Raw genomic sequence first — 24,586 nt, 5'->3', positions numbered from 1 at the left:
ATAATCATTATTATATTGTTATTATTATCACTACTATTTTACTTTATTTCAATTATTAAACTGTTCTTATCTCAACCCAGGAGTGCTTCTCACTCTTACTCCTCCGATTCTCTCCCCCATCCCATCGGGGTAGGGGGAGTGAGCGAGCGGCTGCGTGGTGCTGAGTTGCTGGCTGGGGCTAAACCACGACAAGATGTAATGGAAATCTCAATGGAGAACATCATAGTAACTCTCGGCAGGGAGAAGGACCTGCCAAACAGAGTTATTATTGTACGCAAAAGAAGTAAAATGGCTCCTTTAAAATAAAGCACACTACCAAGAGCATCTGTGGTGTCTAAGGATCTGATTTCCAATCTGGTACATAAGCTTCTGGGAATTACATCAGATGTTTTCAGAGAAGAAAGAGTTTGTTTTGGAAACGTTTTTCTTTCTTGTTATGTAAGCAAGCTGCGAATCACTAGTGGTTATTATACCCAACAGAAAAAATAGGTTGTGAAGCTCATTGGAAATACAGTCTAAGTTTTTCCAAGTCACCACTAACAACTATAGTCTGATTTGTGACTAAATGCTTTGGATCATGCCACCTGCTTTCAACTAATCACTGAAGAAAAGATTCATCAATACTACAAACAGCAGTTCCTCTCCTTATGGATGGAGCCATCACTTGAGTCTGTTTTTAATGCTTTGACATAGGAAACATGCCCTGAAAATTCTGCTTGTACAAACAGACTTTATTTCTGGACTTTTTTTCAGGATTTTCATTATTTTCAGAATGCTTTGGATAGAAGAGACGCAATTCACCAACATGGGCTGTAGATGAACACTGGCACATAGTGATTCATCTCCTGAGTTTTTATTTGCTGGCTTTTTACAGCAAGGGTGCTACAGGGAAGGAACTGACTTAAAGTCAACATACACCACACAATCAACTTAAGCATGTTTATACAGAGGTTTCACCAATTAAAAGTATTTCTTTGAATTACACCGTTGCAGTACAAGCTTCTAGCGCAAGCTATAGAAAGCTCTCCCTCTATTCCGCAGGCTGCGGAATGGAGTGAGTAGAAAAGCCCTTAACTCACAGAAACTGCTGGGCATAAAGACATCCATCATCTTTAACATGGAGAGATTAACAAACCATTTATTTTATCCCCATCAGCACTTTCAACCTGCTTTCCCCACACACATCGCACTGCAAACACCCCCTACCAAATGCCATATGACCCCACTAAATCACCTCTCATCTAAGACTCTACTAGGCAGCAGAGAGAACTGATTCCAGCTCTGCCACATACTCGACTCTGGATAAAACCCGTTCATTTTAGAAAGCCTGTGGATTTCCTATCTCTCAGGAGATCCTGTTGACTGTAACGGGACTATTTGCACAACAAAGGAGTGAGTTGAAAACAAGCCTCCTCTAAGTATGTAGAATCCAGTGCTCACCACAGTGGGAAATCAAGAGCCTGATTTTAAGGCATCTTTGTCATGACTTAGTCACAGTTCAGGAAAGGTCTCCACAACATGTGCTACTGGGGTTTTTCTGTTATGGTCTATTCCACAGAAAGAGTTCCGGACCTCATAATTGAGGCATCTATCTAAATTCTTTAAATAATTATAACACTTGCATAAAGAGGCATGTTATAACTCCCCCACTTTCAAACAGTCCCCAGAACACTTGCTTCTTCACAGGTTTTCACAATCAGGCTGTATCCAAATATGAAGCATCATTTTGGATGCTTTGATTTCCAGAGCACAAAAAGCCAGCTTTCCCTCCTAGGAAGGCTGTACATTGCCTACCTGTGTTAGCAGCCCGCAGATGGCACAGGCAGCCGCGTCTCCCCCGAGGCACTCCCACCCCTCCAGGCACACCTGAGGAAGGTACCACTGACTATTTAAAGGCTCCTGAGGTGCTCACTAGCACAGTGGGATAAGTCATCTTACAGGTGAGTTAGAAACAAAGCTGTGAACAAGGTGAGCTGAAAGAAAACCCTCTTGCAATCTGAAGATGCTGAAGTTCATTGTTAACACAAATATAAGCAAGGATAAAGTTCCAGAGTCTTTCATGGGGGAGCTCACCCAGCAGTTATCAAAAGCAATGGGCAAACCAGCACAAGTAAGTCCAGATGCTCAAATGTTTTCTTTATTTAGGCAGCTGTGCCTATGTAATGAGCTATTTCTCAGTGATAGCCTCTATAAACTAGTATGCCTAATGAGTCACCAGTATTTAGTCTTCTCTCTGTACAAATGTCAAATACTTGTTTGCTGTAACTTAGATCTGCTGAGCTCTTAAAACACTTGAAGTATTTAAACTAGCTTTGTATATGATGATATTCCACGTAGGCCAAGACACTGGATGTGTGTGGGTATGTATATGCAGGTATCTCTGTGAATACCTCTCAAGAATCTAGCTGACCAAAACCAAGCCTCACCCTCTAACTTCCTTGCAGAGTACTACTGAATACATCTTTGTTAGCTGCCACCAAATTGCCTGTAGCCTAGTGGTTACAGCTGAAGAAAAAAATAAGGTATTTGGCTTGCTTGGACATCTAGCAAAAATACCCATGTGACATCCTGCTACTTGTAGTCAAAACAGCAGAGTAAAATCTGCCTGCTGGTTTCATTACCAAACTGAGGGATTTTTACCTGCCAAACCTCATGGCAATATGCTACTGAGGTGAAGTACTGAAATAGTGTCATTAAGGGTCTCACAAGGTCTTATATGGCTTTTATTTTCTTAATTAATCCTGAAAGGTCACTATTCACTGTATCAGTTGTTTACTGAAGACTGTTGATGAATATGAAAAACAAAGTGAAACCCTCTCTATAGAGCTGTAAGCTTTATAACATGATCTGCTCCTCAGTTGCTGTAGCAGCAGTAACTTAAGTGAAGATTGGCTACAGATCTTTAGCAGCTTGGTGAAGTACCCTTTCTACATATTCATGAGCAAATGAGTGTTTTCAGAAAATGTTTCTTATTTTACTTTGGGAGTGATGCTTTGAAACCCTAGAAAGAATGAAGTTCTGGTGCCTACGGAAAGGATTCTGAGGGCTCCCTAGCAAACCTTTTTCTGCCCACCGGCACACCTGAAGTTCTTGAGCAGACCTTTGTTCCTCATGGGAACAAAGTGCTCTGAAATGGTAGTCACCCTGGACTACTTAAGATGGCAACAGAGATCTCTGAACCCCTTAGCAATCAGTTTGATAACTGCCACAGGTGGAAGTGTCCTGAGAAGGGAAGAAGAGGGAGAAATGGACCCCAAATTAAAAACCAAGTGGGATAACTGAAAATATTAGAACAAACTTTGGAATGTCTTAAAAATGGTAAGAAGAAAATTGTGAGCAGCTGGCATAGTTTTGTCAAAATCAGGAACATTTTAAACAGTCCCACGGTAGTGTCTTATGCTCAGATCTAGTCAACACTTCCAGTAATGACTCAGGGGACTGAGATGTGCACGTATGCACAAGACACAGTAAGAATTCAAGAAGATAGTAAGAGATAGCTTCTCAAGTCAAGCAGCTTTCTTTCAATAGCTGATTAATAACTCAAATTGCACAAAAGACAAAGAATAATTCATTAAAGAAGAAAGGATTTGGGGAGCTGTTATGGGTTACAACATGAATAGGAGTTAAGACAATGCTTCGGAGCAGGGGAATTTCACTTCTGTTGCGCACAAGGTAGAAGCGAGCCTCAGCAGTACTCCTCCATCCAGTCTCAGGCCCTTTACTTTAAGAAAGAGGTAGACAGATTAGAGATGCACCAAAGGAAAAACACTAAAGAAATAAGATAATGCAAGGATCAACAGACATTCTGGCTCTTCTAGGAGAGAAGGCTGAAGAGGGAGGCTGTTATGGAAGAGATGGGGAACATTTTTCTTTTTCTTTCTCAGTGGTATATGGCAGAAAACAGCCAGCTTAACTTGCAGCAAGATTTCAGCTAGTTCTTGGAGGAAAATTTTAAAAGTTTCTGTGACTTCTACTCAGATTCTGCATTGGACTTGCACCATGGATCCCACCAGTGGTGGGATAGTTAAGAGTACTGACATTTCTTTGACCAATTAGAAATTCTCGGTTCAGCACTGATAATTAGAATATTTCTATCTTTTATTGTATGGCTGTAGACTTTGAAAGGCAGGTACATGTGGTTGGATGTTCTCATCAAATTGATTTGATGCCAAGTTAAAAAGACAATCGACCTGGAGAAGCTTGGTTCTACTGTGTCTCTTCCAGGCAGATTGTTTGATGTCTGATAAAGGGGCCCCTCTTCCTCTAGGGACAGTAATGGAGTTCTATGCAATCAACCAGTCTCATTAAACATTTAGTAATTAGTAAACATGTAGTAATTCAATCTCTGCCAAACTTGACCAAAGGTAGTTATCTCAGGGAATAGTCAGAAGCATGTTTTAGGCTTGTATAAGCCTTGTCTCCACAGAAAGCAGGCTTAACTGTAAATGGGAGTAAGATTACTTTTTTTTTCCCCAACACATGCAGTATTATAATGAAATTCTTATGTAAAACTAACATGTTCTATCTCTCCTCAAAAAACATTTATTTTTATCAGTCTAGCAAACAAGTACTTGCTGGGCAGGGGGGGCGGGCGGTCAGCTGGTGGTTCTTGCATAACAGCTCCTGAATATAAAGCTAGAGGCCAGGGCTGGGATGCAGCTGGAACAGGTTTGTGCAGCACTGTGGAAGGGATATGTAATGGGACTTAGAAATATACAGGGAACAACAAAGAGATGTTTTGAAGAGGACATGCAAGCTCTTCGTGACAAAGGAGGCAATAGGCAAGGGAGAGTCTCTTAGTTATAACACAGAAAGAAGGAAAGGATTAGGGTGGGCTGGAATGCAGAGCTTTCCTCTCACAGGAAATGGTATCACTTGAAAAAAATACTGATTTTTTTTCTTTTATTTTTAATCAGATGGGTTTTTTTCTACTGGAAAAACTGTTTCAAACGTTTTCAAACTGCTCTAAGAAGAAAATAATGCTGATTAACACTTCATCTTGATTTTTCTTTTTTAATAATCTGCTTTCAGGGTAGATGTTAAAGGCATATATGTACCTACATTTGGCATAAAGTTGAGAGCACAGGGTATCCAGCCAGGGGAGAACAGGGCCAAGCAAGTTGTACCTCAGCAGGATCTCCTTGTCTTATCCTGTACTGCTGTGGTCTGATGCACATTGCACCCAAACAAGCTGTAAATGATGGCCAAGGCTAATTACCCAGACAACTCCTGGTACTCAGGCTAGCTTGTTTTACCAAGAGGGTTAATTGCTGCTGAGTTCCAATGATGTGCTGCTAATAAACGTGGGTAAGAACAGAAGCCAGATGGATGCCAAAAGAACTGATCCCTGGATTCCCCCATGTGTGGATCTGACACTCTGTATTAGCAGCAGGGAAAATTGCAGGCTGGTCATTAATATTAAACATAGATACTTTCTTCTATTTTTCCTGTTATCAGGAACAAAAGTAGGATTAGGCTGTATTTTGTTAATGAAGGGGTTGTTGATTTAGACCTCCGCTGTGTCAGTTCACATTTACCTCAGCAGGGAAGACTGCAGCAGGAGCCAGTGAAGTGCAAAATCTCGCTGGAACGTAGGGCAGCAGCAATGCAACTGCACACCCCCCACTCATGCCCGGCCTTCCCGCACAGGCGGGGAGAGCCCAGTGGCTCAGAGGAGCTTCTGGAGGTATTGCAGGTCACTGAGCTCTTGGAGCAGCTGAACTTTCTACCCAAAATTCAAAGTCAATAAAGATGATACTGCAGGGTCCTCCTTCCAACAGTGTACCTGGGCTGAGCATCCAGAACCCATCTTTCAGCAGGTAATTGGGCACACTGGGGTTGACGGTTGCAAGACAGCAGGCAGGGAAGGTTCTTTGCCACAGAGTAACTTAAGAACAAGAGTGAAACTATTTGCATTTTAGTAAGTGGTGAAAAGCATCTCTGAGTGCCTGGGGCTGCTTTTATTTATTTTTTTTTTTTTTAATTTTATGTGTTGCTAGTACCTTTAGTTAAGAATAGAGCCATTCTGCAACAGATGAAAGAATTGTGATAGCAGTGCCTGTTCCCAAATGGTATGTCATGGCAATGTCGTTCTATTTCATACCTCATCTTTGTGACTTGCAGGAAAACATTTAGGAAGTCTGGAAGTGCAATGCAGTACATGCAGAATTGCAAAAGCATAACTAATAGGCATGCACCTATTTTCACTGCAGTTTAGGTACACAAATACCTTCCTGGATTTTCAAAACTTTTCCTAACATAGCAAAGGAAAATAATATTCCTTTCTTCTTTTTCCAACAGTATCTAGCAATACAGATCTCTCCTGACCAGCTGATGTCCTTTGGTGGCTCCACAGACCCCTGAGTTATGTGCTTTCTCTACAGCATTGGCAAGATAGGGGAGCAGGAGAACAAGGTCTACTCCAAATTGCTTTGTGACCTGCTGAACAAACAGTTGAAAATACCATTTGACAGGTGAGCTCATACAGCAACTTGTCCAACATGACTCTCCACAGATTGTTAAAACTATTAATCCCAGACTTGTCCTTTGCTGTTTTGCTGTTAAGAGGCTGGAAGAGGCTAAATGCCAAGTCAATAGAGCAAGTCTCCATTGGAAAGGAGTGATTGCAGGTACTGCAATGCCAATTCCCAGAAGCTGTAAAATATCTCTTAGGTAAAATGATGGAGGCTTGGGCACTGCATGTACCCACAGATCTCATATGTGCAAAAGGCCAGGTACAGACACAATAACCTGATGTTATTAAATTGATAACTTGAGTAACATGTACCAACACTTCCCTACTGCCTGTGAGGTACAAGTGGAGGTCTATTATAAAAGCTTCCACTTACACACTAGTATTTCTAGTCCTTCACCTGAAGGTACACCAATCTGCTCCAGAAATGACTGTAAAGAAAACACAGCATCCTGAGATCTCCTTAAAACAAGAAGTAGAAAAACACCAGGAACTCCAGGACACAAGTAGACAAGGCATTAAAAGGTGGGAGGGGGTGTGTGTGGAATATGCAACATTTGAACATGCCTGCCAGAACTTGCAAAAGGAAATGTGTAATTTGCTGAGATACAGTACAGGCCTGAGAAGTGTAAAGCCCTGGGGGACAGTCTACGGCATGGCTGTGTGTGTCCTGCTGTAGGAACACCTTGGCCGGCCTGCAGCACTCTGCTCTCAGCAGCTAATGAGGTCTGGCTTCCCTTTCAGAATCTATGTCAGATTCTTTGACATCAGTGCTGGCAACGTAGGCTGGAACAACACCACCTTTGCTTGAGGTGCCCTCAGGTGGTAACAGCTTATTCCTGAACCCTCACAGTGGTTTTTGAACACTGCAGTTCTTTCTAGTCATGTTGGCATGTATTTGGCACAAATGTAAAAGTCAGCGGTGTCTTAGTTGCTGCTACCGAATGCTGTTTTAACATCTCGTCTGCTGCTTAATAAAAGTAAAAATCCAGCAGAAGCCTTACGACTGAGACCGTCTTGTTGTTCTGGAAAGGCCTGTGGTTAAGATGGAAGGTGCTTTCTCAAAATATTCTTAACAGAAGCTTTTCTTTTTTTAAAAGAGTTTAGTCTTGTGTGTGGAGATGAACACTGCATTTGGATATGCCTTTGCCCTGTTCATGCTCAACAGCCTGGCCAAATTTAAACAGAACTATCTTGATCTGATTTCAAAATATGTGTAAGCTATCAACGTGGCATACGGCCCTCCCTTCAAAAGGAGGAAAGACATGACGATCTCTTATTTAAAAGGGATGGATTGCAGACCAGGTCCCCCTTGGATCTTAACACTACATGGACCTCTAGCTGCTTAGCAGAAAAAATGGTGCTGCAAGAGTCTCCCAGGGCTCAAGAGAGGCAGAGGGAGTTAAGTGGAAAAACCCACTGTTCACTCTTCTGCCCTCCCCTTTTCATCCATTGAACAATTTGCAGTGACAGTGAAGATTAGAGCACAGCTCAAAATGAGGCAGAGTGAGCCATTCCCAGAGGCCAAAGTAATGAATTAATTACAAAAGGAAGATTTCCATGTAAATATTTATTATTCAAGCCCTAGGTCAAATAAGAGCATTTGCTTCCAAAGTAAAACACAAAGATTGAGTACAGCTCTGTTCCCTGAATCTCTGAAATTAGGTGTATTGTGACTTTTTTTTTTTTTCTGGAAGAACAAAGCCATCTCACCCCTGTTCTGAGCTCTATTGTGAACATCCCATTTTGTCCCTATCACAGCTTTGCTTTGCAGCCACAGTCTTTAAATATAAGCCTGTACCTCAACCTGCAAAAATGCTTTGTTGAGATAACAAAGGAAAGCTGCTCTGGTGAATCAAAAGACCTTTCCACACAAACCCAATACAGGTAGGTAGTCTTTTGGCAGAATTGCCTGTGGAGAATGGCTATGAAGCCCCTAAACACAGCAGGACCTTCCATGGGGAGGCAGTTTCCTCCTCCGGAAATATATCTGCTGCCTTCTTAAAGCCACCTGCTCAAAGAATGCTGCTTCTGCCTGTTTTGCAGCCACAGCACCAGCATTCTCTGATGTTGTCCTGGCTCCTGGTCCACTTGCTCTGTGCTCAGATTTTGACTGTGATGCAGGTGGGTATGCACAACTGCAGCCTGTGAATGCCCCAGCCCTGCTATTTGCAGTCAGCCTCCGGGAATGGCTTCAGCCTGCCCCACATATCTTCTGAAGCCTTTCTATGTGAGATGCTTTTAGACTTGCTCTCAGAGCATCCAAACACGTGTGTTCCTAAGGTACCTCATGGCACAAGTACAATTAAGACCACCTCTACTTGCTAATAATCCTTATACTCTCTAATAGGGAATGTAAAAGCTTTCTTTACCTCTGTCTCTGTCATGTCCTTAGAATGCTCTTTGGTATATTTCTGTAAAACATTTTCCCTTTCAGGTTTTTTGCTCTTAGACATATATATTCGTTGTTCTTAGTTTAATCACAAGCAATTGTGTTCTAAAGCACATGCTCTGTATCTAGGAAATGTATTATGAACGCATGACTGTGCAGCAATCATATGAGGGATGGGTGCGTACATACACACCGGTATTTGGTTAACTTCTAAAAATGCATCTTTAGAAGCTATGAAAATGTACGCGCTGCTTCTTCCTTAGTCAAAGGGGCAAAAGAGAATGAAACTGTGGATGTCTTTCCATTGTGCGGCAGCATGGCCAGGGTCTGTTGCTTTGGGTCTGGCAGGCCACAGGGCAAGAACACCGGTGGTGACATTGGTCTCGAGTTTTTCTTCCTGCACCGCCAGAATTCCCACCCTACATCCATGCAACAACTCTGGGAGGCAGGAAGGTGGGAGGAATAAGTGGCACTATGCAATAGCAGGGAACTGATATTAGTTCTTAATAGCTCTGTTAATCACTAAAAAAATGAGTGCTCCAGTCCTGCCAGTTCTCAGTTATAGCCTGTGCCACTCCAAAGCGTTCCTATACAATACCACCCCTTATTCTTCATTTGGGGCTATGTGTGTTCACATGTGTAATGCGTATGTATGGTCAAGCTTTCTAGCAGCAGCAGTGCTGGGACTTTGTTAAAAATGAACACATGCTCGATTCCTGTGTGTAAAATGCCTGTGTGGAGCAGGCTCTGGGCCTGATCCTCTTTAGCCTTCCCGTGAGTCATTTCAGGCAGCTGAGCAGAGCGCTGAGCTGCAGTCACGGCAGCGCAAGAGGCAGGGTGGGGAGCTGTGCCCTCTGCAGCCTACGTGCATCCCATCACACAGCCCAGCATCTCTCAAGCTACCTCTCACCTCCGAATAGACAAGCATCATTTCATTTCTAAGCAAAAAAACCCCAAGATCACTTCTGCCTTTTTCCAGTAGAAAAACATGATGTGAAAATGAGGATACTAAGGAGTAATAGATCGCTTTCAATTTGACTGAAAAACATTAGAGAATAATTAACATGCCAGCAAGTCACATGTTTCTGCGTACATCGTGTTAAAGCTACACACAGTTAAAACACAAAGCGTACAAATGTGCCTTTTTTTTTTGCAAAAGAAAAAAAAATCTCTTCGGAGCCAGGGCTAGTATCACTTTTTGCAACTGCCAAGCTAGGCCCTCTAGCCCTTTTGGGCCCTGATCCTGCAAAAGCCAGCGGGAGCGCGACAGCTGTAGTATCACATGTGCTGATACCGGATTATGCATGAATGCCTGGCGCGGCAGACTCAGCTCCAGGGAGGAGCCTACAAAGTACCCGCAAAAAATGCTCAGTAGTAGTAACAAAGCAAACGAATAACGGCGGAAACGGGGGAAACTTCTGGCCGGCACGCTGCCGCGGGAGGGAAGCCGTAAGCCGCAGCAGATTGGGGAGGCAGCCTCCCCCATCCGCTCTCTCCCCCGCCCCGCCGGGCGCGGCCCCTTTAAGGCCGGCGCGGCCCCGCGCGTACTAAAGCGCTGCCGCCGCCGCCCCGCTCCACTCTGCCGCTGCCGCCGCTCCGCTCCGTTCCCGCCGTCGGCCCCGCCGCCCCCCCGCTACCGCCACCATGCCCATGTTCGCCATCCAGACCAACGTCTGCAAGGACGCCGTGCCCGACAGCCTGATGGGCGACCTCACCCAGCAGCTGGCCAAGGCCACCGGCAAGCCCGCGCAGGTGAGGGCGGGCGGCGGGGCCGGCGCTGCCGGAGGCGGGGGGCCGCGGCCCGGCGGGAGCGGGGGCCGCCCCGGGATGGGGTCGGCGGGGCCGGGCTGGGAGCGGGGCGAGCAGATGCGCGGCCCCGGCGGAGGGTCGGCGGGCCCGGCGCTCGGAGCGGGGGCAGCCGCGGGGCCGCGCCCGCTCGCTCGCCCGCCCACCCGGGGCCGAGGCGCCGAGGCGGAGCTGTGCGGGTACAGCGTGACTGCGGGCCGCGCTGCCTCGGGGGAAAGGGCCTGCGCCCGTTCCGGCCTCCGCGGGAGCCGCGGCGCGGCGGCAGGCCTGTCTGCGCCGCAGCCCGGCCCGGGGCCGTGCGGCTCCCGGCGAGCATCGGCCCGGCCCCCCGGAGCGGTGGCCTGGCCTGGGGGAGGCCTGGGGCTCGAACAGCGACAGCGCCGGAGCTTTGTCTGCCCTTGTGCCCAGCAGTCGGGATTTCGGCCGCGGCGCTGTGCCAGCGGCCCGTTTTTGGGGAAGGGGCTATTATCTGCCCGGCCAGCGAGTCTGTGGCAAAGCGAAATAACGGGTACCGAGCCGGGCTGCTCCCGGCTATCCCGGGATGGGATACAGCCCCTCTTGGGCCAGACCGCTGCAGCCTGAGAAGTCAAAGCCTGACAGGGCTGAACTGCAGACCATTGCTCTTAGGCCAGTGGCTCAGTCAGTGATTTGGGGGTGTGAATTCTGGCACGCAAACACAGTTTTAAGGCCTTTATCTCTAGCCACGTGCTCTTGGCCCCATGCAGTGACGGTTTTGTGCAGTGTCTCCCGCTTTGCGCAAACACAACCTTCGTTCCTCAAGCTGAGAGCCAGGCTCGGGGGGATCCCCGCAGCATCCTGTGCTGTGCCCCCCATGCGGGCTGCAGTGCCCGACCCTCGGAAGGGTGCAGAGGGCAGTGGGGTGAGCTGCCTCGGCCATGATGCAGCACACAATTGCGCTGTTTAAAGTTAGTACCTAAAGAAAGTTTGTGTCAGGAAAGGGAAGGTGAGATGTCCTGTAACTGTTTGTTCTTTTACCGCAGTACATCGCTGTGCACATCATACCTGATCAGATGATGTCCTTTGGGGGCTCCACCGATCCCTGCGCGCTCTGCAGCCTTTACAGCATTGGCAAAATAGGAGGGCAGCAGAACAAGACTTACACCAAGCTCCTGTGTGATCTGATCTCTAAGCACTTGCATGTATCTGCAGACAGGTAAGGCTGAGACGTGATGTTATTAACGTCGTTTATCGGGGTCTCTGAAACTGTTTTGAAAAGTTAATTTACAAATACAAAAAGCCAGGGATAAGTCTAGGTATTTGAGAAAATACAAAGTGATCACTTGCAGTGTTTCCATGTCCAGTTAAGAGCTTGAGGCCTGCATCTTTCCCTTGAGAGTCCTCTGTTATGTGGCTTCCTGTTCTCAGAGTAGGGAAAAATCCCAGAGGATTCACAAGTTGCACAGCGTGGGGTTTTGCCGCTGAGGTGTGATGTCCTCTGGCGATGGGAGGCCGAAAGCACAAGGGAGGAGCAGTAATGGGCTGGAGCTGACAGGCAAAGTAGAAACCAGCAGGCTGTGAACAGCTCCCTTGCAGGCTGCGGAGCCTTGGGAGAGCGTCACCGTGCAGCGGTGAAGGATGGGGAGAACCTGCTGCCACTGACATGCTGGCCTTGGAAGGGAGAAGTGCAGAGCCGGCCCTGAGGGCCTGCTTGGCTTTCGCAAGGCTGCCTGTCTGTTTGACATGTGTGGTGGACTGCAGGGCTCGGAAACAAAAGGGTTTGATCTCTGGAAATTCTTGACAGGCTACTAACCAAAAGCAGTCTGGTGTCTGGACAGTCCCTGACTGAAGAAGAGTTTGTATTTTAAAAATTAAAAAAAAAAGTACAGTTCCAGGGACTCTGAGGAATATTGACTGTTTGGAGGCTCTACTAGAGAAGTTAGCTAAATTTCAGTAAAAACAAAGCTTGAAACTTCTTCTGAGGAATGGGAAGCACCATCCCCTGTCCTGTTTTCCTGTCTCGCTCATTACTTATATAAATGAGTTAGTAAGGTCATTGTTTGTGTCTTCCTGTGCCTCTTCTGCAGGGTGTACATCAACTACTTCGACATGAACGCTGCCAATGTGGGCTGGAATGGCTCCACCTTTGCGTAGAGCTCTCCCGTCTGTCTGAAGAGGCTGCTCCTGGACCTACCCTCATCCTGCCCCTTAGCAGAGACCACCGCACAAATGGCCCTGTGTCGCATTTTGTGCGCTCTCACAGATCGATGGCTCCCTGATAGTGTGTTTAAATATTGCTGCTTCAACATTCCTCTGTTTTCTCTGTGTAGAAGGCAAATAAAGATTTAGAAGTAAGCTGTCTGGTGTAGGCTTTGGTAGGTTGGGGATGGAGTTGGGCAATCAGCAAGGTATCCAAGGTATCTGTTTCACTCTGATAGCTAAAGCAAACAAAAGGAATGCTTTGAGTTTGCTTCTATTTCTCAGATGTGGTATTTCACAGTACAGTTAGACTGAGCGGCAGGTGCCTGACAGCACTCCAGGGTGATTTTTACCTTGCTGGGCTCCAGAGGCTGTAAGGTGCCTTCAGGGCTTCTTGTTGCTCTGAGATTGGGGTTTTGAGTTTGTTGGGTGTTTTGGCTGTGTCCTCCACTGCCACAGCAGAAGCAGTCCTTGGGCCAGCCCTCTGCCTGCTGCTTCAGGGAGGCTTTCCTCTAACAACATGCCAGCCATGTGGGGCCAAGCAAGAAAGGAGTGCTTTTACTCCCTGAGTCCAAATGCTGCTACCCATACTGCTTACGCGGGCTCCCTTCAGGCAGGCAGGGGTTGCAGCCAGAGCTGTGGGAGCCGCGGTGCGGCCGGGGTGAGCCCCTACCGGCTGCCGGCCTGTCCCCGCAGCGGTGCTGTGCTCTCCTGGGCTTCCGTGTCCCGGGGCGGGGCTCCCGCCGTGCGGGGCTGGCGGGCTGGGCGCCGCGGCTGCGGCGCTCTTCTCCCCTCAGCCTTGTCCCCCGCCCCGTTCCCGCCCTTCCTCCCCCGGCGCTCCCCCTCCCTCCCGCCTCAGCCGTCCCACCCTCAGGGCGCGCGCGGTGCCGCCCCTCCCCAGCTGGCAGGCGGCGCGCGCCCGCCCCCGCGCCTTCTGGAGCCTTCCGCCGCCGCCTCGCGCCACGCGGGCTCCGCTGACGTCATCTCCGTGCGCCCAGGCGGCGCGGCGCGGCCCGGCCATGGCGCTCTTCTGCATCAACAGGTACTGCCTGCCCCGGGCGCTGCCCGGCCCTCGGCCCCGGCCCCGGCCCCGGCTCGGGTTGGCTGCGGGAGCTGGGTCCCCGCGTCCCCCCCCGCGGTAGGGACTCGGCCGGATGGGCCTGGTGGGGGCGGGCGGCTATGCCTGAAGAGGTTTTGTCTGGGCTCTTTCAGGTACGGCGGGGAGGAGGAGCGGGAGGAGGAGGGGGCCGAGGCGGAGGAGCGGGCTCGGGTCCTGCTGGAGCGGCTGCGCCAGCAGGCGAAGGCCCGGCAGCTGAAGAAGCAGCGGGAGGCGCTGCCCGAGGGAGGGGAAGGCGAGCCGTCCCGAGGAGCTGTCCCAGGGGGCGCGGGGCTGAGCCCCGGGGGTGGGAAGAGGAAGAGTGAAGAGCAGTCCTGTGCGCAAGGACAGAAGAAGCGAAGGAAGAAACAACAGCCTCGCAGCTCTTCTGAAGAAAGGGCGGATACTGAGGAGGCAGCAGATGGCAGCACTCCATCGAAGAAGAAAGAAAATAGAAGAAAATCGAAAGTGCCTCAAGAGAGGACTGAAGCAGGTAATGATAAACTGGGCTCATTTTGGTCGACAGTTCTTAAAAGAGAAGTAGGTGCAAGTTGCTCTTTGAGTAACTTGCTGAATTTACCTGAAGATAAATTTTGTTTTCCTCTGCTTAATATGTTCCTCAAGTAATTCCTTTTTTAGGGGAAAGCCCCATATTGCACACTTTGAGGATCGGTTTAGTGTAAGGGAAGGAGGGAAGCATGTCAACTCAGTCTTCAGTTGCATCCATACCAGTGAAGGGATGTTTGGCTTTTGCACTTGGATTTAGGAAGAAAGAGGAGCTTGCAAGTTGTTGCTTAAGTCCTATGTCGTGAAATGTTTCCTATGTCCCTTTTCTGTAGCCTGTTCTGACCTGTAGCTTTGTACTCCTGTTATCCAAATTCCAGATTCTGAAGAAGACATCAAACAACAGGAAAACAGAAGCAACCTTAGAAATAAGTCTAAAAGGAAGAAGAGGGATGAGGAAACAGAGGGAGCTGAAACAAGGAAGAAAGAGAACAGTGAAAGAGCTGAAGTAAATCAAAGCACAAAAGAGGAGCTGTCCTTAGCAGCCTCGGAGGAAGAGGCAAATCCTCCACCCTCCAGTTTGGTTCTTGGAGACTATGACAGAAAGCCAGTGCAGAAGGTAACTAGCTTGCCTAAATTTTGATGATGGTCAGGAAGGAACAGGCATCCTTATTGTCTTATTTTATGTATGGCATTGCCTGTTTGACGGCAGAAACGCTTTGTTATTCTCCTTTCCCTCACCTCAGGTTCAGCCCTTCTTACCACAGTGGCTTGCTCAACCCAAACTAGTGCAAAAACGTATCAAAGATAATCTGGTTCCAATCAGAGACGTCCCAGGAATTCATCCCAAGCTGTTGAAAAAGCTACAAATGAATGGGATAGAGTCATTTTTTCCAGGTACCTTGATAGTGCTTTTGTGTCTTTCTGAATTGACTTATGTGGTTCCTGCAGTGTGTTGCTGTATATTTTGTGTAGTCAGTGAAGTAAAATACAGAACAAAAACAAGTTTAATGCATCAAAGGGATTGTATCAGTTTTAACCTTTCACTTTCAAGTCTTTATCTAGACTAATTGAAATCTGTTACCTAGTCATCAGTGCAGCTCCACAAAATATGGTGGCTTGAAGTAATAGTTCACAGCTGCCAAAAAAGGGAGGCCTTACTTGTGTCCTCCCATCTTTTCCCCTTATGCTAGGCTTGTGCTTGAGTTCCTTACCTTCTACCATCTCTGCTTCTCATCAGACCTCTCTGGGAACCTCTTCAGCTCGTTAAAGCAGCAGAAAACTGTTCAAGCAAAACAGTGCTGTTGGTTTTCCACTATTTTACTGGTTTTGCAGACAAGTACAATAAATGTCAGCTCCTAAGTAAGTAGAAAACACAGCTAGAAGCAGGGATAAGGAGAGGGAGAGAAGGGAAGAAGGTGGGATCTTTGACCTTCAGCTAATTACTTGGTCCAGCTGAGCCTGGAGTCTTACTAGAAACTCATCAAGATTATGTTGGAAAGCCAGCATGTGTCTTCTCTTTTTAAGTATGCTGTTACATGACATTTGAATGTAAATGTTACTGCTTTTCTTGTTCTTAACAGGTTGCTGATAGCAACTTCTTGTGTTTTCTCATAAATCAAGTCTAGCTTATGGCACTTGGTAATAGATAAATCAAGCAGTGTCATGCTCTGTCTGGTAGTGGTGGTGTCCACTAAAGTCATACATCGTATGCGTCACTGAGTATGGTCTTGTCACAGAGCTAGATTCCCTGGCTGCTAAACATCATGGATAAACTGAAGTTGGCCAGGGCTTGTCATGGGACAGGGAAAGGAGAGAGTTCATGCATGACAGCCAGAGCTGTTGTTTGTACAGGACTGTTTGCTTTGGTCCTTGTGTACTCTCCTGCAGTGAACTTGAATGACTCCAAAGCCTAGAGGAATTGTGCATTTTGCTCCTTGGCAGATAAGGCTGCGTGTTGCATATTCTGCGTTTATGTAAGAGTAGTTTGTACTTCAGAGAAAGGTTGATTACAGACAAATATGCCCAGTGCCATCCTAACATGAGAAAGAGAAGACAAATAGAGTTGAAAACAATATTTAACACAGTAACATCCCAGCTGAGCACTAGAAATAGCTGAATTCTTGGAGAGGGAAATCTCTGTATTCAGTGCTAAGCTCCCATGAGTGAACAAGAACCAGTTAAGACCAGATAGCATCTCTATTAACAACTGGTTTTGATTTCTTTCTCTCTTATGTCTGTAGGAACAACAGCACAGATGTGGAAGCAGATTCATTGTATATAACTCCTTTTTTAGATACACTGGTTTAGCCCAGTTAACTCTGTAGTTACTGTTTGTTTCCATTTTTGTTCAGTTCAGGCAGAGGTGATTCCTGCTATTCTACAGAGTGCATCCAATGGGTATTTGATGGGGCAGGGAGGATACCGTCCCAAAGACATCTGCGTCTCGGCACCTACTGGCAGTGGTAAAACCCTGTCTTTTGTCATACCCATAGTACAGGTGAGTTTACCCCCAGTGAAATATCTGTAGGGAAAATGCTGGGGTTGCTTTTGTCCAAACGAAACCTGAACTTAGAAGTAGATCAAAAAGCCAAGGAATTTGTGGCTGCAGAGCAGCAGATTTTTAGCTCAGAGCTGTCTCAGGGAGCTGTATGAGTCCCCCTCATCTCAGCATTGGACTCCTTTTCTCAGACAACAAACACAGCATGAGGAGTTGGGAGGGTGGAGGGGAGTAAAATGGAAATGTAAAACTCCATGAGGATATGTCAAGCCCATATCTTCTCACTAGGTTAGATACAAGAACCCTTTTCTAATCCCCACTGCTTTCAGGGACTCATTTGGCCTTTGTTTTGGCAGGTTCTGCTAGATCGAGTAGTTTGCCAGGTACGCGCTCTGGTTGTTCTGCCCACCAAAGAACTGGCACAACAGGTATGTGGCTCTTCACCTTCTTCCTGAGCAGAACTGGGCCAGGGGAAAAGCTGGTGCAGTCTGTACTTTGCTTGGATGTTCTGTGAAGCAGGCTGAAGACCCTGTCAGTGGGTTTGATGTTAGCATAATGGAAAGTATTACCTTAAATTACTTCGTTGTGGCTAACAAACCCATCTCTCTGCAGGTGAGTAAAGTGTTCAACATTTACACTGATGGGACAGGTCTGAAGGTCGTTTTGATTACTGGCCAGAAATCTTTTGCAAAGGAGCAGGAGATGCTTGTCCAGAAAAAGTAGGTTAAAAGGTCTTTTGATGAGGTTTATAGAGATTGTGAACTATTTAATCTCAGTAAGCAGAGGACAAAATATAGGCTATTGCATCACACCATCATGCAATAATGATTTCGGATAATGGGTTTATATGCTAGATGGTGGTTCTGTGTTTGTCAAAGTGCCTGCTACTACCCTTTTTTGTGATTGTTATGTTTTACTAGATTTTTGGGGTTCTTCGCCAGCTGAGTAGAATGCAAATGTTTACCTTATACCCACAGGTACAAATGATTGTTACGGCATTTGGCCGCTTTTTTTTTTTTTAAGAGCAATGAAGTATGACATTTTTTGTTTAAAAGTTTAGCATCCAGCACTGTCTTTGCATGCTTTCCAAAGTAAAGTGCATATTTGAATTTTATTATTTCTCAGTTAAGTGAATAGTAGGAAAATCTTAAGGTCTGCTGACCAAGGATCTCTGTTACTTGCTTTATGGTGTAGGGAGAAACTTACTGATAAGCTGCTTGTTCTTTCAGAGTGACAGGCTACTGCAGCCTGGCTGATATTATTGTGGCTACACCAGGGCGGCTCACAGATCACATTAGCCAGACCCCGGGGTTCAGCCTGACACAGCTTCGCTTCCTGGTGAGTCAACTCCACAGGTCTCCCATCTTAGTGCCAGGGTCCATTACAGCTGTAATTCCTGCTTTATTCTTGCATGGTACATAAATCCATCTCTGTTGGAACTGTTGTACGGGCCTGATCTATGCTCCAGATTGCTCAGGCAGTGGTCTCAAGATGAGATATTTTATTCCAACTCGTGACACCCAAGCATCCACCTACTTCCCCTTCTCTCTTAGCCTCTTGCAAACACAAACTGAGAGTAAAGCCTTATTGGTCAAGGTCAGGGTAGATGATCAGACTGTAGTAGCTTCCACCATATGGGAGTCTGTCCAGAGACATAGTTGAAATCTTATTTAGTATATGGAGATTTTTATGTCCTATTCAGAGACATGGATTGGATTTATGTGCAGGTGAACGTGTGTGTAATTTGAATATCAGGCTGGCTGCTGAGTCACTGATATAAAAGCAAAATTCAGTTTTAGGGTAGAAACTTCTGCCTTCATTTGATAATGATAGTATTACAAAAGGAAAATAAAAGCTGCCTAATGCTAGACAGTATTTAATAAGTAGTGGTTTTCGTCCTTGTGAATTCAGATTGTAGATGAAGCTGACCGTATGATCGATGACATGCACCAGAACTGTCTGAACCAAATTGTCAAAGCTGCATTCCAAGTAGAAAATGACTCTGGCTCCAACATGCTTTTTCAGAGGACCAAACCAGGACCTATAACAGCAGCCAGGTAAGTTGCCAAATGTGTTTCTCTGAAGTGGTAGCATGGACACCAGCACCTAGATGCCACTGCCCTGCTTCACAGTACTCCCCCACAGGCACTGCTAAAGCTTGCTTACTCTGAGAAATGTCTGCCAAAGTAAGGCAGCTGCTTTTTCAAAGCTTGAATAAGCAGGCAGTGAACAGCTAATACTAGAGGATGTCTTTTAGACTGAAGCCTAAGTATTGTATTCTCCAGGCTTTCCTGAACTAGACTAAAGGAGCATCAAAGAATGCACAAATATTGCAGGTCTGTGATTCATTTGCACAGTAATACCCTCTGGCAGGCTGAGTAATGGATTTGATGGAAGGCTCTTGGAATTATCTGTCTGCAGCTGCTGTTTTCATGCAGCATGGTAGAGATGTGTTGGAAACAGATTAGTGACCAAGGAAGGAAGCAACTAGAGTGAGGACATGGGTAAGGATGTGTTCAGGGGTAACGGAAGTGGGTCGTGCAGTTGGTTGAGAGCACTGAACTGTGTGTGAACTGCACCATAAAACAAGGGTGGAAAAGAACCTACGGGAAAGGCCCAGAGCAGGAAAAGAGCATCAAAAAGAGTTAATTGCGTCCCTCATAACATCATCTGAAGGCATTTGTGGAGAAACTCTTGTTCCTTGTCCTCAAAGCTCAGTTTCCTTGTGCTGTATATTTCAGCTCCTGCTATCCTCAGATACCCTTGCAGAAACTGCTGTTTTCAGCCACACTGACCCAGGACCCAGAGAAACTGCAGCAGCTGGACTTATTCCAGCCTCGCCTCTTCACGTCTGTCTATTCCGAGAAAAAAACACTCGGAGGTGCAGCAGAGACTGAACAAGATACTAATAGGAAATACACACTCCCTGAGGGGCTATCGGTATGACGTTAATTCTCTGGAATAAATTATACTTGAAGATTTGTTAAACTCTGGATTATCTAGTTATGTTTTTACTCTATAAACAAATATGTCTTTCCTATAATTCCTTGCATTACAGAGGTGCTGGGAGAAAGTGGCTTTGGGAGTATTTATGATCCAGAGAGCTCTACCTTTGTGCATTTGTTTTCTCATTCCTTAGTGTTCATTTGGTTAAGACTGGATTTTTTTTTTTTCAAATTAAACTCTCTTCATGCAGAATTAAGTTTACAAGCAATGGGGAGTGGAGGTATAAAGCAATAATAATGTGTTAGCACTTATGTATAACATGCATTTCAAGGCATGTAGCTACAGGTCACCTTGTACATAAGACAGCAGTGCATGTTGTTACTTGTGGAGAAGTGAGAACATTGGACCCACACAGGTCTCCTGTCTCCACCTTGTGTTGTATCTTCCCAGCCTGTGGCTGTGACTTATTCTAAAGGGAGTAGCGCTGCAGAGTGTGGTTTTGCTGCTATTAGTCAGTTGCAAAACACCCAAGCCTATGCAGGTCACGGACAGGTAGTGGGTTTCAGAGAAGATAGCCTTGGCAAGAAGTAATTTTTCTCTCTGCACTTCTTTCCTGTCGACTGCAGCAATGTTATGTGCCTTGTGACCTGAATTCCAAGCCTTTGCTCCTCTTGCATTTCATGCTGACAATGAAATTTACCCGCGTGTTGTGCTTTACCAACTCCAGGGAAGCTTCTCACAGGTGAGTATATTAATGAGATCACTATAGTAGATATCTGTCAAGTACTGTTAGGGAGATGATGAAGTGGCTTTCTATCCCATTTACCTACAGATTGTTCCTGCTGGTTCAAGCCTTTGGTGGTGTCACTGTGGCTGAATTTTCTTCTCGGTTACCTCCAAATGAGAGACGGAGAACCATGAAGGAATTTGAACAAGGAAAAATACAACTGTGAGCATCTCAAATGAGCTTCCTGCATGTCTTACAACATAGGCTATTTCCAGTGTGAAAAGCTAGGTAGAACCAAGAACACAGTTAAATGGGGTCCTCTGTAAAACAGCGTGTGGGAACCGACTTACTGAATGGGCGTGAGACTTGGGCGTCTGACTTTTGAATTGTTGCCCGTGCATGTAACTTGGCCCATTCTAATGTAGCTGTAATCTGAATTTCTGTGTGTTATTTTATAACAAGCAGTAAATGTAACTGCTTGTTCGTATAGTTGCCAAAAACATATGCAGTTCTGAGAATCTTAAGTTTGATGTCTGTGCTTGGGGTCTGGTGCTTTTTGGAAGAAAATGGATGTTGGTGCTAGAACTATATGTAGTATTAGGGCTTCCTACCGAAGAAAACCCTGATCAGACTCGCATACAGATTTACTTCTATCCATGTGTTTGATTTGCTTTGTGATTTTGGTAGTTATATGTGATTGCACCTGTGGAATGTCTCTGAGAGGAAGGTAAATATTTATTGTCTGGATTTTTCTTTGTATCCAAACGCTGTGTTTAAATTCATCCTTGACTACTGGAATTTTGCACCTTGCTATTTGCGTTCACTGCCTTTATGGAACGTTCAGATAGCTTATAGGCTTGTAACCTCCAATGTGGTGGGAGCCGCCTGGCTTAGTGTTGCGTGCTTGGAGAACCTGGAAACACCCGATAACTTTATGCACAACAGTAGGTGACAAGCCTGTAGCCATGCTTGGAGGTCTGTGGGAGGCTAATAATGCCAGTGACAATAAGGAGTGACTTACAGTGTTGTTGCCGTGCTCAGAGGTCAGAGGCTGGCTGCCCGCTTTGAACAGAGATTAGCAAGAGTTGTGCTGCGTTCACTTGTGTGTGTAGTGCAAGAGATGTTACCTGAAAATTACCATACATACATTTAAAACCAGGTTAATCAGCACAGATGCCACGGCACGAGGGATTGACGTTAAAGGAGTGAATTATGTAATAAACTACGATGCGCCTCAGTTCATCAGGACATACGTTCACCGGTAAGACAACCAGGAACAAAAGGAAGATGCCTGAGCTTTGTTTACTTTGAAATATTCAGCAAAGGTGACCTGCACTTAAAAGGGTTTTTAACTTTGGATTTTTTTTTTGCTTTAATATGCAGATAGCTTTCTAATCAAAATTAAGCCTGTAGCATCACCAGAGTAATTGCAGTATTGACACAGAGGACTAGCACCCTATTACAGAAAATGTATTTTACAGGACCTAGAAATGCTGTCCTGGACAGCATCGAGTATTGGGTTTCTAGATGTTCAGAAAACTGCAGCGGCTCAGCAGCTGTGAATGAGCCCTGGAAATGTTCATCCTTTGTAACATATGGCTCATCCTGCTCTGCTAACCTCAAAAAACTCATCAGACTGTCTTAAATCTGGAGAATTTCAGAATCAGACACTTGGAGCTGATAATGGCAGTGACTACATGGCTAAACTGACTCGACGTTACTTTTTCTGTTTTCAGAGTTGGAAGAACGGCTCGTGCAGGAAAAGCGGGTGTCGCTTTCAGCTTGGTCCTTAGAATTCAGGTATGTTGTTGGAATGGGATCACTTGATAAGGATGCATACCAGGGGCATAAGGAAGATAAAGTTCATACTACTTCCCACCTTTTCCAGTCAGCTGAGCTTTGTACTTGGAAGCTTCAACTATTTCCTGACTAGGCAGCATGTTCCAAAATGTGCTCATTTTCTAGCTGACAGGCAGTGGGGTGTCTCATCTCCTGCATCTGTTTTGTTACGCAGGAACGTAGGTTTCTGCGGATGTTGAAGGATGCCGGCATCCAAGACATAAAGAAGCACCCAGTGAAGGGCAACTCATTAAAGCCTTTGGTGCAGCAATATGAGGGAGCTCTGTGTAAGCTTGAGAAGACAGTCAAGGTAATTGAAACAGGGAAGAAAATTTAAAAAATCAAACTACAACTTGCACCGTTTATTGCAACTCATGACTAGGACAAGTATTAGTGTCCAGGGTCCTTTCCTTTAACCGAGACATTTCCATTTCAGTGTGAAGGCAGTATTTGTGGGTGCATCATTATGAAGGACTCGAAAAGGGTGGGGAGGGGAGAAAGAGGGTTTCTGTCAAAAGAAAGGTAGGCAGCATCCCTGGTGGTATTTAAAAGACATGTAGACGTGGCGCTTAGGGACATGGTTTAGTGGTGGACTTGGCAGTGTTAGGTTTACAGTTGGACTTGATGATCTTATGGGTCTTTTCCAACCTAAATGATTCTATGGTTTGTGGTGTTTCCTTTTCTATTCTGCCTTTCTCTTTACCTCTGGAGCTGGGATGTTGGCATCTACCCAGAGGAAGGCAAACAGAACGCAGAGACTAAACCTTTCATCATTACAGTTTTAAGACTGTAATTTACAACTGTGCTTACTAGAAGTTGGGTATTCCAAGCTAGGAAAGCATTTTCTGCAGGCCCTCTATACACCAGTGGGAAGGTTTGAGAGCTTTCAGACAAGAACAGGGTAGCATTTAACTTGCCAGATGGGTAGACTAGGGATCCATAATAGACTTTCTGTGCTATGATTTGGGCAAGTGTTCTGCTGTCTAATTTGAGGACTCCTGGTAAACATCTGTCCTTGAAAAATGATGGGTTTGAATTGTAGACTAGGAATGTTTGAGAACTGGGGCAGAAAGGATTACTAAATTGTCCCATTGCTCCCTGAAGTCCCTTCTGTGTGAGACAGGGGCATCTTCAGTCACCTTCTCGACTTTAATTTTGAACAGAACGAGCGAGCACAGAAACGAGCCTGAATGAATGGAAGTCAAGAAGGTCGTGTTTCATAGCACTGAAGCTGCTGAGCAGGATAGGTCATGGACTGCTACCCAGCACAGTAACAATGAGATGTGGTCCCTGAATGGAGCTGAACGGTTGGTTCCTCAACCTTATCGTATCTGAAGTCAGCTGTTGCAGGCCTCGTTCCTCTTTCAAGGACAATGTCAACAGAGTTCAGTTACTGTTTTAAAAAAAAAAAAAATAATAATTTTGAGATGCAAAGTCCTCTTTAAGACAACTGTATCATACCCTACTGGCACATGTAAAACTACCACCGGTGAAGAGAAGAGCTATTATACAGCTCTTGAGCATGGGCCTGATGGAACTGCTGGTCTCCAAAGGTGAGGGCTGTGCCCTTCTTGCCTCTGAACTGGGACAACTAATGGTTCTGTCTTACTGCACAAGCAGTTGTATCTGCAAATACATAAACACCTATAGTGCCTATAGCAGAAGCATGTTTGAAGAGCTGCTCTAGGCTGAAGTGACCGCAACTCTTAAATAAATGCTACATATATTTTTCAAACTTTCTAATAAAGATTCTTGGGTACAGGGATGGAGTTAGTGTGGGAGGGATTTTTCACTTTGATAGTCTTGTGCCTTTCTTGTAATTTTCTTGCCTATGTTGTTTCCTTCCAACATTCAGTACCAGGGCTAAGAGCAGGTATTATTATTAAGTGTTAGGTTGGTTTTAATGCAGACTAAAATGTCTGGTGTCTAGTATGAATATACTGGACTCAGCTAGTATCACTGCAAGCCATCAATCTGTATTTGACACATGCCACTGATATTTTTAGCTGCCCCTGGCAGAAAGCTTAGAGCTACTATGTAGCTGCAGCCTGCAGCTACCTTCTATGACCTTCAGCAGGAAGCTCTGGCTTATGATTTTGTAAAACAAAATAAATGCACACCAGCATTAGCAATACATTATTGGGGCA

The 24,586-nt window shown here is 45.7% G+C and overlaps 2 protein-coding genes and 1 pseudogene across 2 annotated transcripts; all 3 read left to right on the top strand.

The window, feature by feature from the left end:
- Positions 1–2,002: 2,002 nt before the first annotated feature.
- Positions 2,003–7,283, top strand: LOC104036780 (macrophage migration inhibitory factor-like; annotated as a pseudogene).
- A 3,225-nt stretch (positions 7,284–10,508) lies between these two features.
- On the top strand, positions 10,509–12,832 carry LOC104026519 (macrophage migration inhibitory factor). Its single transcript, XM_075718878.1, has 3 exons — positions 10,509–10,616; positions 11,672–11,844; positions 12,716–12,832. Exons 1-3 carry the CDS (start codon positions 10,509–10,511, stop codon positions 12,780–12,782), a joined length of 348 nt encoding a protein of 115 aa, XP_075574993.1. The 3' UTR covers positions 12,783–12,832.
- A 1,014-nt stretch (positions 12,833–13,846) lies between these two features.
- DDX51 (DEAD-box helicase 51) lies at positions 13,847–24,149 on the top strand. Its single transcript, XM_075718370.1, has 16 exons — positions 13,847–13,869; positions 14,040–14,416; positions 14,808–15,046; positions 15,174–15,324; positions 16,782–16,927; positions 17,284–17,355; positions 17,540–17,646; positions 18,157–18,265; positions 18,839–18,984; positions 19,669–19,867; positions 20,500–20,615; positions 20,706–20,822; positions 21,760–21,861; positions 22,337–22,400; positions 22,615–22,749; positions 23,603–24,149. The coding sequence occupies exons 1-16, from the start codon at positions 13,847–13,849 to the stop codon at positions 23,627–23,629; spliced, it is 2,130 nt and encodes a 709-aa protein (XP_075574485.1). The 3' UTR covers positions 23,630–24,149.
- The last annotated feature ends 437 nt before the right edge of the window (positions 24,150–24,586 follow it).

The sequence above is a fragment of the Pelecanus crispus genome, chromosome 11 (genome assembly GCF_030463565.1).
Source record: "Pelecanus crispus isolate bPelCri1 chromosome 11, bPelCri1.pri, whole genome shotgun sequence".
NCBI classification, from domain to species: Eukaryota; Metazoa; Chordata; class Aves; order Pelecaniformes; family Pelecanidae; genus Pelecanus; species Pelecanus crispus.
Note: the sequence above shows the minus strand (reverse complement) of the source record. Positions and strands in the feature narration are given on the sequence as shown.